The sequence below is a fragment of the Mchenga conophoros genome, linkage group LG3, assembly GCF_057382185.1.
Source record: "Mchenga conophoros isolate Kocher_MC1m ecotype Shallow Benthic linkage group LG3, M_conophoros_male_GT1.1, whole genome shotgun sequence".
NCBI classification, from domain to species: Eukaryota; Metazoa; Chordata; class Actinopteri; order Cichliformes; family Cichlidae; genus Mchenga; species Mchenga conophoros.
This window is the reverse complement of record NC_140528.1, coordinates 28725021-28741502: the sequence shown is the minus strand read 5'-3', so window position 1 is coordinate 28741502 and position 16482 is coordinate 28725021. Positions and strand designations below refer to the sequence as shown.

At 39.4% G+C, this 16482-nt stretch overlaps 1 protein-coding gene across 1 annotated transcript; it reads left to right on the top strand.

Annotated features, from left to right (window-relative positions):
• The first annotated feature begins 2192 nt into the window (after positions 1-2192).
• Positions 2193-15990, top strand: LOC146578000 (protein NLRC3-like). The gene is made up of 14 exons (XM_085256156.1): positions 2193-2328; positions 5395-5478; positions 5914-6016; positions 6965-7036; positions 7564-7683; positions 7838-7945; positions 8401-8508; positions 10126-10186; positions 10338-10539; positions 10787-12575; positions 12664-12837; positions 13671-13844; positions 13987-14033; positions 14362-15990. The coding sequence occupies exons 3-14, from the start codon at positions 5928-5930 to the stop codon at positions 14892-14894; spliced, it is 3477 nt and encodes a 1158-aa protein (XP_085112282.1). The 5' UTR covers positions 2193-2328; positions 5395-5478; positions 5914-5927; the 3' UTR covers positions 14895-15990.
• Positions 15991-16482: the final 492 nt, after the last annotated feature.

Here is a 16482-nt window from a genome sequence, read left to right as displayed (position 1 = left end):
CTCTGTGCTTCAATGATGAGCATCAGCAACAAACATACAGGATCACTGGACTCATTTTTTCTGTTGGCTGTGAAGAATTTTGGAAAAACTTTATTGCTCTGCAAACATCTGACCCTGAAACACCAGCAGTGCACCAGCTGACCTCAGATCAGATCTGTACACAGATTATGTTTGAATTCATTTACTATTTATTACAGCAGCAAGTCTGCAGCCGAGAGAATAAAAGCCTTTAAACATGTAATGAATGATCTAATTATAACCCCTCAAACTATTCTAATCATAGATCGGTCTGTGGCCTCCGTGCTGTCCTTCAAACACATGAAACTTTATTAACACAGCAGCTGTTTCCTCTCGCACTCACTCTGCTGCTTTATCTGCCTCACATTCACTCTGTGCTCTGTAATACTGCTGCTATATGAGTTTAATTATATGTTGTATTGTGTTGATGCTCTCATTTTGTGTTGTAATTGAATTCTGTTCGTTTTATATTTATTTGTATTATTTTATTTACACTTTATTGTGTTGCTATTTCCAGCATATCAGGTTGCAGTTTTTAAATAAAGTTTTATAAATAAGAAAACTTTATAAATAGAGTTTGCTGTGACTTTTGGCTAACAGTACTATATTAGTATTAATGTAGGTGTGATTGGATGATGCTCACCAGCTGTGACGACCAGCCTCCTCTGACACCACACCTAAGCTGCTACTCCACCCCTCCCATTCTGCAGAGCCACAAACCACACCCCACCACAAACAGGTGACCATAAAGTGTGACGTTGTTAAGGAGTGTTGCCATGGTCACCAGTGGACTTCTGCCCCCTTTTGGAACTTTGCTTTAAACTCCCCCCGTGTGTCTGATTTAAGGTATCCTCTGTGACACATTTGTACTGCCGGTGTCACAGTAGGGTCTTTCATGCACACTCAGCAGCTATGTTTATGTTTATTAGCACTTGTAGGAGCAGAGCTATAGATGCAACTTCATGTTGTCCAGAAGATGATTAGACGTCAGTGATCCAGAACTGAATGTGGCAATCCATCCTCCCCTGAATATTCAGAAATTTCTTCTTTCTAGAATGTAAGAATAAAAGTTATTTTAATTGATCAATACTTTATTTCCATTCTCCCCAATTCTTCTTGGTTTGGTTCCATACTCCCTCTGTTCTGTGTCCAGTCAGTGTCTGTGTCTTCCCTGGTACCACATCTGTTCCCTCTGTTGCAGTGCCTACTTGTGAGTCTGTGTCCATGATGCACTGGGTGTTTCTTCTTCAGTCACCTTTCTCACTCACTATGTATTAACAGACCTCTCTGCATTGAATCATATCTGTTATTAATCTCTGTCTCTCTTCCACAGCATGTCTTTATCCTGTCTTCCTTCTCTCACCCCAACCAATCACAGCAGATGGCCCCGCCCCTCCCTGAGCCTGGTTCTGTCGGAGGTTTCTTCCTGTTAAAAGGGAGTTTTTCCTTCCCACTGTCGCCAAAGTGCTGCTCATAGGGGGTCATATGATTGTTGGGTTTTCTCTGTATGTATTATTGTAGGGTCGACCATACAATATGAAGCACCCTGAGGCAAATATTGTTGTGATTTGGAGCTATATAAATAAAATTCAATTGAATTTATTGAATTGTAATATTTATAATATTATTTGTGTGGTTATTATGTTAGAGCTGATGGGGAGTATGAGTTGTTATAAACAGAGCTAAACATTTGCTGCACATTACTAGTGCAAACAAAAGACCACTTAATATTTTTAGTGACTTCCTTCTGTAAATAAAAAAAGACAAAATATTAAAATACGAATGCTCCAGTGAACACAGTAGGAGTTTAGCTGAGGAAACAGGTTTGATGCATCATTATCATAAACCACCCTGTTGGCAAGTCTGATGGAAATCTTTTTCCCTTTTTTACAACTTCACTTAAGTTAACCACGTGCCTTCAGCAGGATGACCAGTGGGATAAAGGAGAACAGCTGGTACACTGGAGTGACCCAATGAGTCTGGGTTTCCTCCTAGAATCACACTGAGTCTCTTTTACTGGAAAGGAAATGTGTGCTGACTCTCAGAGCACAAGCTCTGGTCAGAGTTATAATCTGACACATAAAGACTTTTAGAGTAGATGTTTAATGACTTTAATGAGATCAAGGGTCATCATGTGACTGTTAGTGCAGCTCAGTTATCACACTTCCTTAAGACGGCGCCTGGAATTGAAGAGTATAAGCGCTAACACACTTAAAAACCTTGAAGTGTGTGAGTTACATGCTTATCCTCTCTGGTCAGTCTCATAGCTGGATGAATAATTTCACTTTCTCTCATTTCCACCATCCAAAGGTAAACCTAATCTCAAGTCATTTTAATGTGAATGGGTGTTGCTATTAAACAGCTCTCATAATAGCTGAGCTAGTAGAAATATGTTGTGTTATTTTGTTGAGTCTTATTGTTATGTTCAGGTGGAATCTCTAAAATTGTTTTTGAACATTACAAAACCAAACGAGGAGTTGTCAAATCATTAAACCATTACAGATTTTCTCTTTTTGGTCTCTTTAGTGGTTTAGTTTGTGAATAAATTCTTTTTTGTCTTATTGCTCATCTAATTCTGCAGCACTTCCTCAGATGTTTCTTTGGGGTTCAGATTTCTTGGATTTAAAAATTCTACTTTGCTTCCACTGCAGTTAGACTCCTGTTTATGTCACATTTTAGTAACGTTTTTACAAGATGCAAACCTCTGTAGCTGTGGAGGTACCTGAGACCTTTTATGATCCAGCCTGCTGAGTACTTTGACGTGGAGGTGGTGACTCTACAACTGTTTTACATGTGCGTGAAACTACTTGAGTTTGGGGTGTCAAAATTTTCATCAAAACACAAGTACGGGCTGATACTGGCTTTGTAAAAAGATGACAAATAGCAATACTGGCCTGTGTTTAGCTCGGTTTTGTATCTGTGTGAATTTGCATGGTTGCATTTTTGTTTTCAAGATTTAACTATTTAAAACGCCTCATAAAATGAAAACTAATTTGTTTCCATGAGGATGAATAAATAACAGCAAAAGCTGTTAACTGAAATAGCCCAGGTTTTCAGTCCATCTTCAAAAGGTAAATTCAGTGTGATTTGATCACATGACTCTTGTGACAGTGGATTCTTTCTTGTTCCTGCTTTAAGTGGTTGTTTAAGAACAAAAAAAAATCCACCTGATTAAATTTCAACACATCTTCACTGGCAGTGAACTTTTTGTTTTTAGTGAAACATGTTTTGAATCCGTTTCCTGATGAGCATCCAGGAACAGATTTACAGCTTATGAAAGATCATAAACATGTTACAGTAAGAGGTCTTTGCACAGTCTTTCAGTGTGTTAAACATCATCATTCATGTGATACTGAATAAGGATGTTTGCTGAAGAAAGTCTAATTTTAATTGAAATATTTAAACTGCAAAGAAACTTCAAAATTCTACTTAGAGTCTCCAATCACGTTTCTCATTTTTTCAGTCCTTCAGTCTCAGCGTTCAATGTTCAGAGATCAATAATCTTTTTACTGAACCATAAAATAATTCAACTTTGTGCTAATAACATAATCAAAAAGCACAGAGAGCAATTACATTAAACATAACACAATAAGAGTACCATGATCATGACCTTTGTGCTGCAGGAGGTCAGCTGATTCTCATTATTCGTTACGAGGAGAGAAACAAGCACCATTATGCTGTGTTTTGGTTTAGAGTAATGTCCTGTAGTTTGACCTCCTTGTCTTGTGTTGGTTTAATGTGGTTACATTTTCTATTATTTAGCCATAAAAGAAAATTCATTAATTCATGTATTTATAATCGATTAACTTTACATGACATGATGAAGTCACCTTTGTGTCCAAGGCTGGACTGGGACAAAAAATCAGCCCGGGCATTTTGACTAGAGACCGGCCCACCAGGATAAAGATTGAAAATGTGACGTCATTCAGGGGTAAAACCGCAAAAGATTCTGGGAACTCGTGGCAAGAGGTACTAGCGCACGCAGGCTTTCAATTGAACTCAATTACACAGCGATAAAAAGAAACCCAAAAATGGCAAGAAGCTGTTGTATTATTAACTGCAATAGCCGGTCGCATGACAGCCACGGGAAGCTGACGGGTAAAGAGATCGTCTTTTTTTTTTTAATCGGATTACGTCGTTGAAGAGAAATTTTTTTAAGCCATGTTTCCGAAGTAAGAGCCGACGGATGGTCTGGATATACCAAATATAACGTCTCAGAACCCTCCAGCTCACAGGTTAGTCTGCTCCAAGCATTTCCACAAAGGTCAGAGTTTTGTAGTATTAATACGTCATTTTTCTTAACATAATTAGTGATATAGGTTACAAGCAAGTCTGGCGCTGAACAGAAATTGTCGCTCCTGTGTTTATTGTGCATAAATAGTGAATTGTCCTGACACAATATTGTGTTTCGCTTCTGTTATTACCATGGTACATTGACAAAAACATATACTTTTATTCACAGGATAAAACAGTTGTTTTGTATCACTAATTGTCCAGTACGATTACAGCATACAATATTATTGTCACTGCTACATTTCTGTAATGCTACCAGAAATTATTTCCACTACTAATTAATTACCGTTGAGCTCAAAGGTTATATTAATAAACGGTTAACGAATGTGTATTTATGAAGACAATTTGTGAGACTGGTAAACTTTGTTCGTACGATGGTCTTTCGTTCTACACGGTGCATTTCAAGGTCCTGCACCCATCCGTCGGTAAACTGTACCTGGGCTTGTTGCAGTGACCTGAAGTTACTAAACTTCATGAGTGTATGCACTCACTCCAAGAACCGTATGATTATAAATATGAGCGTGGTGAAAGTTGGCAGCACGCTAACGTCTTTTGTCCCTCTGTGTGCTCGTAAGGGTCGGACCCTTTCACTCCTTTGATTTTTTCCTCGTATCTTTTCTTTGTCTTTTCGTCGAGTCTGTCTTTGTACGGACCGGCATTGTTCTCTTTTTGTTTTGTACATTCCTTTTTTGTGAAAAAACAAGAAGGTATTGGAACCGGAGAATGAACGTTTTGCGGTGCTGCAAATGCTTGCATTTGATGCGGTACTTGGATTGTTTTGCCACGAGTTCCCGGCATGCAATGCGCGAAAATCACGTGATTGCTAAACAAGGGGGAGGGTGCATCCGGCCTCCTCGGCTGTAATTGGTCCAGCCCAGAGTCGATCATGACCAATTGGCCAATCCAACACCTTTCATTATTTATACCCTTCCTAAAAAAAAAAAAAATACATCGGCCCATAAAAACAAAAAATCGCCAGCGGCCCACCAGGCAAATGCCCGGTATGCCCGATGGCCAGTCCAGCTATGTTTGTGTCCTGTGGGTGGGGTAGTTCAACTTTGTTTCTCATGTTTCACTGTGAAGATTCCTCAGAAGGGGAATGAGCAGCATATCGTACAGGTGAAGGTAAAACGACGGTGTGACTGAACGTGGAGCTGAATTCACCTGGTGAGTCATTTCTCTTCATCAGTCTCTAAACTGTTAAAAACATATTTGGTGTTATTTCATTTGATGAGATTCAAGAAAACATTCGTTTATTGAGGGAATTGCAAAAAACCATTCAGGGTGCAATGAGATTAAAATTGTCTTTCAGAATCAGAATCAGAATCAGAATCAGAATACTTTATTGATCCCTGGGGGAAATAATTTTTTGTTACAGTGCTCCATTTTAAACCAACATTAAGACAAGACAGACAATACACTAACTAAGAATAGTACAATATATACATATATATTGTACTATGCATGCGCACTATTTTCTCGTACAAAGAGAATTTTCTTTATCTATTCTAATAAAGATGGCATTAGTAACACTCTTGGAGTTTAAAATAACCTGTCCACAAGTGTTGTGCTGACTGAGTGTGTTGCTGTGTCTGTGTGAAGGTGTGGGCTCTGCTATGGATCAGTGTGAGGACAGAGAGGAGGGAGCCCCTCCCTCTAAAAGCACTCTGTGTGGGGAACATGAGAGCCAGACCAAAGCTCAGAGGTGAGATGACCATCTCTAACTGTCCATGACTCTTCTCCATGTCACAGCTCAGCACTCACACTAAGCAGCCAAATTACAGCAGCACCACAGGTGGCCTGTACAGTGGAATGCCATGTTAACTTCAGGCCAGATTAAAAATAAAATGTTGCAGAAATATTTTGCTCGCTTTCCTTCTTTTTTGTGGAGTGTCTTTTGACTGATGTTGTGTTTCTGATAACTTTTATAATCTTAATTCACATTGGCTGCAAAGGTTATGCTTTAGTTCTGTTGTGATTCAGCAGCAATACTACCAAATTATATTTCGTACACAGACTTCCGATCTTTCCATTTTCTATATACGGACACGAATTCTTCAGAAAAGTAACAATCAGCTTCTTATCTGTTCCCAAATGCTGTAAATATCATATAATGAGTCCAACAACAAGCCCCAAATCCTGCAGAGAGCAACTTGAGACTATTAAACACATAGAAAAGAAAGCAGGCTCTGGCTTCTTCCTTCACTATTTAACAGTTCAAGTTGTTGTGGTGACATCTTTGGTAATCTTCATATTAAACACTTCAAAGGCCTATATTTCTTGTTTTGAAGGGGAGAGGGGAATTGCAGGCCAGCTGACAGTTCCATATTAGTAAGCTACTGTGTCACACAAAATAAAAAAAAAAACAATAATGCAGCATTTCCAAATATAAAAAAAAATGTCTCTTTGAAGGCTTTCAGTCATCCAGGTAATCGTAGGCTAAGTAGCTTGGAAAGCAAAAAGTGTCCGGACTTTTTTAAGGGCTTAAATCTGGGACTCTCCACCATTTGACCTTAGAACTGAAGAAGCTTCTCGGATGAGAGGTGAGACGTCTTCAAGCAACTTAAAGAAGTCCAGACGCTTTTCTTTCCAAGCTTCTTAGACTAAAAGAATGTCTGTTATTTTAATGTTATTTTCTTTATTATTTTAACAGCTCTCTGTCCGTTAAGCAGCTCCTAATGAAGTTTGAACAAAAGTATGCAGATCAGTCAAAGTCTGTGAAGAGGTAAGGTTTTCAGATAGTTACAGCTTTAGTGTCATTATGACTTTATTTAGTGAACACAACGCTGGGATAAACATTCTTGAGGTTCACTAACCTCAGTGTCAATATAGTAGGTATGTCTGTCGTTTTTATTAACATTAAGAACATTTTAATTATTACATTGAAGTGAATAATTTAATTACCCAACAAAAAGCAAAAATGACGACTAAAAAAATAAACAAGAATTTGAAATTCTAACCAACAGACGGACAGATTCATGACATAAGCAAAATATTTATTTCAATATAAAAGAAAAGATTTTTGATAAAACAAAATAAAGCTCAGAAAGTTATTTTTTGCCTTCCAACATTTATATTAGAAATAGTTTTGACCCAGAACTTTTTATTATGACTCTATTTAGTTTAGTCTTGTAGAGAGTATCCATTGATTATACTAAAATATCCTAAAGAAGTCTCACTATATGGTTTTTGTCCTTTTCATATGTTAAAAACCTTGAATTCAACAGTGTTAATTATTAAATTCTTGGGCAGTTCTATCAGGAATCATCAGAAACCAGGATCGTCTGACACAAACAGTTTTTCCATCAAGAGTGACCGATCCATAAATGAGCCCATTTACTTTAATGTTGAACACTTAAAGGCAGATCAAAGGTAAGATAAAAGTACTCAATGAAATCCATTTCTTAAAAATGGCACTGTTGTGCATATGGATGTTACCCTTACTAAAACCTAATAAAACAAGCAAAGTTGAGTTTAAATGAGGTGAAATGATGCTGTTAGCAATGATCATGTTTCATGCTGTTAGGATCCAGCAGCAGGGACCAGACTCTGCTGAACTGAGCTCTGTTCCCATGGAGAGTTATGAGTCAATGTATGAACCTACTTACGCTGGACACCAATTAAAAGCAGATTGGTAAGATTATAAGACTCAGGCAAATGCATTCATTTACCAAATGAATACACTTACTGTTACTGTACAATTGCATTACAACAGTCTCACTGACAATACACCTCACAACAATCCCTAGGATTACAGCTTCATGTTTTTAATTTAAAGTGTAACTTCAAGAGAATGAATATTGTGAGTCCAATGGTGCTGTTTTCTTCTAGGTCTGCTAATTATTCTCACTTATTTACATCAGACCATTTTGCTAAGGCAGACTGTAGCACCTTTTTTTTTGTATCTACTCTTTGGTCTAACATCCTAATATCAAAGTTTGGCTACATCAAAATGAATCATTTTAATACTGGAAAGTAAAATTCTACTAAGATTTTGAGCTTTGTTTAACTCATAATTTTGGTTTTATCTTGTCATAGAAAATGTTAGGGAGATAAGTTTCAAATGAAACACTCTTTTATTTCTACAAGGATTTATCAACAGGCAGAGAACTCTCCCGAAGCCAGCTTTACACCTTTGAAGAGTGACCACTCTGTGCATCAACCCACTTATTGTGGACACGACCCAGCTTATCACAGGTAAACATTTAAAGGGGTTATAATATTGTACTATTGAGAAGTCATATGGCAAGATGCCGGAAATGGCTCTGAACCCTCGTCGATAATATAATGACAATTAAACTTTGAAACAACTCCTACTACTATACCACTCAACCCTGGTGAGGATTCTAACCAAACTGGAAAGATTTAAAATAAATCTGGGAAGAAAAATGGCACCCAGTCAAAAAGAACGAAGTGTGCAGTTGCTCCTGTCAACTGTTGCTATCGGAGAAGCTAAGCCCGCTAGTCTTGATAGCCAAGAAGGTCAGAAAATAGATAAAACAATGGCCTGTTTGCTGAGATTGCGAAGATCAGGGTGACACTGTACGGTGTTGCAGCTGATGTCAAATCCAACACAACAGAACTCCAGAACTTTGAAGCTGCAATCCAAACGAGTCTGATAGAGGCTGAAAGTCGTATCTCCGACTTGGCTAAAGATAACGGCAAGCTATTTAAAAAAGTAGAGCAACTTTGGACCTGGATTGATAAATTGATTGATCACGTAAACAATATCATGTTGCCAACTAACCCTGGCAGAGGGTTGTTGGCACCATGCCCCTCCCCTGTTTTAAATGCACCTTAAACAGCATGCATCAACACCACATATCAGTGGGTGGAGTAAGGTTTGGGGTCTTCACAACCATGTTCTCTGTTCACCATCTGGGGCGGGGGCTGGGAGGAGGAGGTGGCCATCTGGGACTGTCTGGGGGCAGTCTGCTCATCTCCACCCAAGAGTAAAGTGAACCATCTCCTGGGTCTGGGGGCAGATTGCCCCTTCAAGGGTGCTGGTGCCTGGACCCAGTGTTGTGAGAAACCATCCTACTCTAACAATATTCCTACCCGTATTATAATTTGCCGGTGACTTGTGACTAAACCTAACCCTACCCTCTAACTATAACCCTAACCATAACCATAACCGTAAGAAACATAACCTGGGTGAGAGGAAAATAAGTTAATTTGGGTTTGGTGTTGTGTGCATGCGCTGCATCTGCGCCGAAACATTGGGTAGGATCTTTTTTGAGGTAGGATGGATTCCCAGAACACCGGGAGTATAGAGTTCATTGGGGAGTGTGAGCATGTGTACTCCCACCCTCATGCACACATATTCGAATAATCATGCATCACCGAACATGGAAACACATAGAAATGTACATGTTTGCGCCTGTGTGTGTGCCTGTTTGTCTATATCTATGTGTCAGCTCTTAATTACCATTCAATGCTAAGATTTTAGAAAAGGTTGTGGCTAAGCAGCTTAAGCTGTTCAAGATAAATTCCAATCTGGCTTTCGTAGAGCTCACTCTACTGAAACTGCAGCTGAGACTGAAGAAGTCACCTGGATGAGTGACAAAATGTTTCTCCCACTGAAAACGTTACGTCCAGATGAACAGAATCAACCTTTTGGGATTTACTTAACTGGACGATTGATGATTTTTTTAATGCCTCACTGAGTTTTGTTTTTTGTTGAAATATCTATTTCTTTAAATGTTTCAAAATAGTTTTAAAAAACTAATAAAAAAACTTACTATTGAACTAATGATTTATAAAGAAATGATCTTTACGAGAATTCATGACAACAGAATTATCTTTCATTTGCAGAATTAACCAGGACACATCAGATCAATCTGAGCACAAAAATCACCTGGACTCCGTGTTTATGGTGTGTAAAAAGAAACACACAACTGCTACACTAAATCAAGAATCATATAGTAAACAGGCATAGCACTAAAAGTGTGGCACAGTGGTAGATTCATAGTTCAGTGGTAGTGGTAGTTCATGTTCAACATAAAGTTTATATCTCTCTATTCCAGCTCCTTGAGAAAAAAATTGTCACATTTATGAAAAATGAGCTAAAGGAGTTCAGGAGATTTCTGAGTCAGAGCCTGGATGATGATGAGACAGTGATGTATGAGGATAAAGAGAAGAGAAGCAGCAGGGAAGCATTTCTGAAGATCACACTTCACTTTCTGGGGAGAATGAATGAGGAGGAGCTGGCTCACCGTCTTCAAAGCAGTAAGACTTTTTGTTTTATTTTGTATCCTTAAAGTCTATATTTACAATAGGATTTTATAAATGAAAGAAAAAAAACCCTCAAATTCTTTCACTCACAAATATTTGGATATCAAGATTGCTATCACGTGGGAATGAAGCAGACAGGTGTATCTCAAACAGCTATGTCTGTTTTGGTTTATTAAATTAAACATTTACATTGTAAATATACACATATAAATATATGCATACATCATTGCTCTTCATGCAGGAACTCATGCTGAAGTTGGCAAACGTAAACTAAAATCCAAGTTGAAAAAGAAGTTCCAGTGTGTGTTTGAGGGCATCGCTAAAGCAGGAAACCCGACCCTTCTGAATCAGATCTACACAGAGGGAGGGACTGCAGAGGTCAATGATGAACATGAGGTCAGACAGATTGAAACAGCAAATAGGAAACCACACAGACCCGAAACAACAATCAGACAAGAAGACATCTTTAAAGCCTCACCTGGAAGAGACGAACCAATCAGAACAGTGCTGACAAAGGGAGTGGCTGGCATTGGGAAAACAGTCCTAACACAGAAATACACCCTGGACTGGGCTGAAGACAAAGCCAACCAGGACATCCAGTTCATATTTCCATTCACTTTCAGAGAGCTGAATGTGCTGAAAGAGGAAAAGTTCAGCTTGGTGGGACTTGTTCATCACTTCTTTACTGAAACCAAAGAAGCAGGAATCTGCAGCTTTGAAGACTTCCAGGTTGTGTTCATCTTTGATGGTCTGGATGAGTGTCGACTTCCTCTGGACTTCCACAAAACTACAATCCTAACTGACCCTAGAAAGTCCACCTCAGTGGATGTGCTGCTGATAAACCTCATCAGGGGGAAACTGCTTCCCTCTGCTCGCCTCTGGATAACCACACGACCTGCAGCAGCCAATCAGATCCCTCCTGACTGTGTTCACATGGTGACAGAGGTCAGAGGGTTCACTGACCCACAGAAGGAGGAGTACTTCAGGAAGAGATTCACAGATAAGAAACAGGCCAGCAGGATCATCTCCCACATCAAGACATCACGAAGCCTCCACATCATGTGTCACATCCCAGTCTTCTGCTGGATCACTGCTACAGTTCTGGAGGATGTGCTGAAAACCAGAGAGGGACGACGGATGCCCAAGACCCTGACTGAGATGTACATCCACTTCCTGGTGGTTCAAACAAAAACGGCAATTGTCAAATATGATGGAAAACGTGAAACACATCCAATCTGGATTAAGAAGAGCAGGAAGATGATGGAGTCTCTGGGAAAACTGGCCTTTGATCAGCTGCAGAAAGGAAACCTGATCTTCTATGAATCAGACCTGACAGAGTGTGGCATCGATATCAGAGCGGCCTCAGTGTACTCAGGAGTGTTCACACAGATCTTTAAAGAGGAGAGAGGACTGTACCAGGACAAGGTGTTCTGCTTCATCCATCTGAGTGTTCAGGAGTTTCTGGCTGCTGTTCATGTCCATCTGACCTTCATCAACTCTGGACTCAATCTGCTGGAAGATCAACAAGCAAATTTCAACAATATCGCTGTATTTAAAGACATACCTAAGCTGAAACATCTTTACCAGAGTGCTGTGGATAAGGCCTTAGAGAGTCCAAATGGACACCTGGACTTGTTTCTCCGCTTCCTCCTGGGTTTTTCAGTGGAGACCAATCAGACTCTCCTACAAGGCCTTCTGACACAGACAGGAAGTAACCCATCAACCAGACATAAAACTGTTGAATTTATCACCAAGAAGATCGGAGGAAATCTGTCTGCAGAGAAAAGCATCAATCTGTTCCACTGTCTGATTGAACTGAATGATCATTCTTTAATGAAGGACATCCAAAACTCTCTGGTTTTAGGACGTCTGTCCACAGATAAACTGTCTCCTGCTCAGTGGTCAGCTCTGGTCTTCATCTTACTGTCATCAGAAAAAGATCTGGATGTGTTTGACCTGAAGAAATACTCTGCATCAGAGGAGGCTCTTCTGAGGCTGCTGCCAGTGGTCAAAGCCACAAACAAAGCTCTGTGAGTCAATTAATAATGTTATTTTTTAGGAAAAAAAATCCTTAATTTACTAGTAAATGGATATTGAAACTAATGGATTGTCTTGCAGGCTGTGTGACTGTAATTTGACAGAGAACAGTTGTGAAGCTCTGTCCTCAGTTCTCAGCTCTCAGTCATCTAGGCTGAGAGAACTGGACCTGAGTAACAACAACCTAAAGGATTCTGGGGTGAAGCTGTTGGCTGCTGGAGTAAAGAGTCCACACTGCAGGGTGGAATCTCTCAGGTCAGGGTACAGCTATCTTTTCAACAAAAAAGAAAAGCAACTATTAATTCAGCTTAACTTTGAGTTTTTTTACACCAGAGCCTCTTTTGAGGTCACTAGCGCAAGTTTGACATGACAGTCTTTTCTTCACCAAGATGCTGCATTATGTTTGCTGCATATTTGTAGTTTACATATTAATGCTGTATGAATTTCAAAGGTTTTCTACTCTCGACTGGAGTCTTCTGACTGGAGCCCACTGAAGTCATTTTTCATTGTTATTGCAAAATAAGATTAGATGGTGTGCTTTGTTATTCTACTATACTCGCCTTTGTCAGTGCGCCCCAGGGTGGCTGTGGCTACAATGTAGCTTGCCATCACCAGTGTGTGAATGTGTGTGTGAATGGGTGGATGACTGGATGTGTAAAGAGCTTTGGGGTCATTAGGGACTAGAAAAGCGCTATATAAATACAGGCCATTTACCATTTATAAATACCAGTTAGAAGATGGACAGTAGCCATAAATTGCTATAGAAGGCCAATTGCATGCCCGTTGTAGCCTCAGTTTGAAGTCTCTTTTTGCTGATACTTTTTTTTGTATCAGCAAAAGTGGTGGAATAGTTTCTGAAATCATGGCCTATTTAAAGGCCTGTATTAAAAATTTCTGTCTTTTCATGTTGTAATTAATGGTTATTTGAATGTCTGTTGTTGTTGCCAGCTTAAATGACTGGTTACTAGCCAGCCTGTTGTGACCTCTCTGTGCTCAGTTGTCTGTTAAACTATGTTTGTCTGAACAACAGCTAAAACCCTTTACTATATCGAACAACTGCGTGTGTGTGTGTGTGTGTGTGTGCACAGGCTATCAGGTTGTCTAATCACAGAGGAAGGTTGTGCTTCTCTAGCTTCAGCACTGAGCTCAAACCCCTCCTATTTGAGAGAGCTGGATCTGCGTAATAATAGCCTGCAGGACTCAGGAGTGAATTTGCTGCTTGCAGGATTGGAGGATCCATATTGGAGGCTTGATATTCTCAGGTACCCCCTTCTATTTTACCTTTAACCAGAAAATCCCTTCAAATTATAATCATGGACATAAAATTTCAAGTGCATAAAAACAACAAGGCCAGATAAGTCTGTTTCATTCATGATAAATAAACATTTGTGTTTCATACTGTAGAGTGGACAGTGGTGGAGAGTGGAAGGTAACTCTTGGTCTAAGGAAATGTAAGTGGCACATGCTATATCTCCAGTATTTTCTCAAAGTTTTTGGATTAGATCTTCTGGGTGTTCTGGAAAATAAATGGTAGTCAGAATATTTGACTTGTGCAACTGATTTTATTTGCTGTCAAGAAAACAGAAGTTTAATAGATTAAGGTTTAATTAATAGGTTTGACAGTGGATCTGATCTATAACTAAGGTATCAATTAACATCTTCAAATGTTTTCTGTAAACCTTTAATTAGCTACTCTGCTCATAGATCTATGTATGCTAAAGTCATCAGTTACACAAAACAATAAACAGTTTCTTCATTTTCTTCTCTTTCCTCCACCAGTTGCTTGTGAGCTAACATTGGACCTGAACACCACACACAAAAACCTGAAACTGTTTAACAACAACAGGAGGATGGAAGTACTGAAGCAGCAGCAGCCTTATCCTGATCACCCAGAGAGATTTGATATGTTTTGCCAAGTGCTGTGTAAAAATGGCCTGGCTGGTCGTTGTTACTGGGAAGTTGAGTGGGAAGGAAATGTTAACATAGCAGTGACTCACAGAGGGATCCCAAGGAAAGGCAGGGCTTCCAGGTTTGGAGGGAATGATCAGTCCTGGAGTTTGACTTGCTCTGATGACGGTTACTCTGTCTGGCACAATGATAAAGAAACATCCATCTCCTCCTCCTCTATCTCTAACAGAGTAGCTGTGTATGTGGACTGTCCTGCTGGGACTCTGTCCTTCTACAGAGTCTCTTCCGACACTCTGATCCACCTCCACACCTTCTCCATCAAATTTGCCCAACTTCTCTATCCTGGGTTTACAGTCTGGGATGGTTCAGTCACTCTTTGTTCAGTGACAGAATCAGACTGCTGACTGAAAATCAAAGTTTTTAAAATCAGGCTCACCAATAAAGGGGTTTCTAGGGGTTCATATGATTAGGTTTGTTCTACACATTGTCAAGGAAAGCTAGAAGCTCATTTACCTCACAGTAGTCAACACAGAACTGTATAGACCCATCTTTCTTCACCACAAGAACTATGGGGCGAGGATTAGGTGTGACTATTCCATCCAAATCCCCTGGGTGAGCAGGGTAATGAGAGCGCAGTGGTTCCTGTAGAAAAACTCAATGATTTCAAACAAACTGTGCTGTTGTATCTGATAAGGATGATTGATTTTGCAGCAAAAGAATAACTCTTCTTTATACTTCTGCAATGCAGTCCTCAGGAGATGGAAGGTTGTAGTTTTAATGTTTGCTGTTTCCTGCGATTCACACAGATGTGGAGATGGAGGAGGGGTCTGTAATAAAAATGCTGGAGGGGGAGAATCAGGGAATCCCAGAATGCAATGGGTCGTGTCTGCAAAAAGAAGTCCATACATCCTCATTTTATTTTTTTATATTTTAAAATGCTTTTATCTCTCTCTGTTATCTAAGTCCAGCTTCCAATCACAACCACATTCAAATCCTCATGCAAAGCTCTTCACAATAAAAACGGATACTTGTAAAAATGATCCATGCAAAATGTAAATGCTTTTTTAAACTTATGAACAATGTTGCCTCTAATTTTTCATGTGTGTGAGCGAACTCACAGACTCCCTGAGCAGACCCTTGGACCACGGTGAGCGACATTAGATGTGTACACTGTGGTGACGACAGCATCGCATCCATCAAAGTTACATGGCTTATTAAAAGAGCCAAATCAAAGCATTTACACTTCTGTTGGAATACCTTCAATTAAGAGCTTTAGCCCACTTACAGTGAAAATTACAAAAATCTTTTTTTAATGACCTGTGCACTATGTCAACGCTATTGGAAATATGAATATGTAACTTTAACTATGGCAAAACATCAACTGCCAACCAAATCAAGCCTATTATAAACTCCAATTTTGAAACTTAATATTGTTATTATAAAGCTCTGACTTTTTTATGATGAATATGAAGCTCCTTGAGGCGACTTTTGTTGTGATTTGGCGCTATATAAATAAAATTGAATTGAATTGAATTGAATTGAATGAGTATGAGCCAGTTTGTGAAGTCCTCCTGTCCTACTGCGGTCTGGGAGACAGTCCTACTGTCCTGTAACTCTTTGTCTGCAAAATACAGTATATAATGACACAATTATTTGCATTTCTAATACTCATAAACTAGTGACAGTATTTAATGATCAATATCCATAAATGAAAACTCAATAAATGACAGTAGATGAGTAGTAAACTTATTCAGAGCTTAAATTTCACCTTATTTTTCCCGTCTGTCCATCTCACGTCTCCAGTGGATTTACACGTCGCCCAGGTTGATGGCCTCATCTGCTTGCAGCTTTGACTTTATGCGCATCAGCTGGTCCAAATGGTCCACCTCAAGACGATTCTGGATGCTGTTTTGATACGATTCATTAAACTAAAGCCTCTTTGGCAATCTGCACTGGATGCTTGAAACGTAGAACAAATATCCACAAGCTGTG

What these genes read in the sequence shown, in the direction of transcription:
- LOC146578000 (XM_085256156.1), top strand. Translation starts at nt 5,928, where the DNA reads ATGGATCAGTGTGAGGACAGAGAGGAGGGAGCCCCTCCCTCTAAAAGC. An exon ending in AGCCAGACCAAAGCTCAGAG is followed by an intron (nt 6,017 to 6,964) that starts GTGAGATGACCA and finishes TTATTTTAACAG; the next exon opens with CTCTCTGTCCGTTAAGCAGC. An exon ending in GGCTCACCGTCTTCAAAGCA is followed by an intron (nt 10,540 to 10,786) that starts GTAAGACTTTTT and finishes CTCTTCATGCAG; the next exon opens with GAACTCATGCTGAAGTTGGC.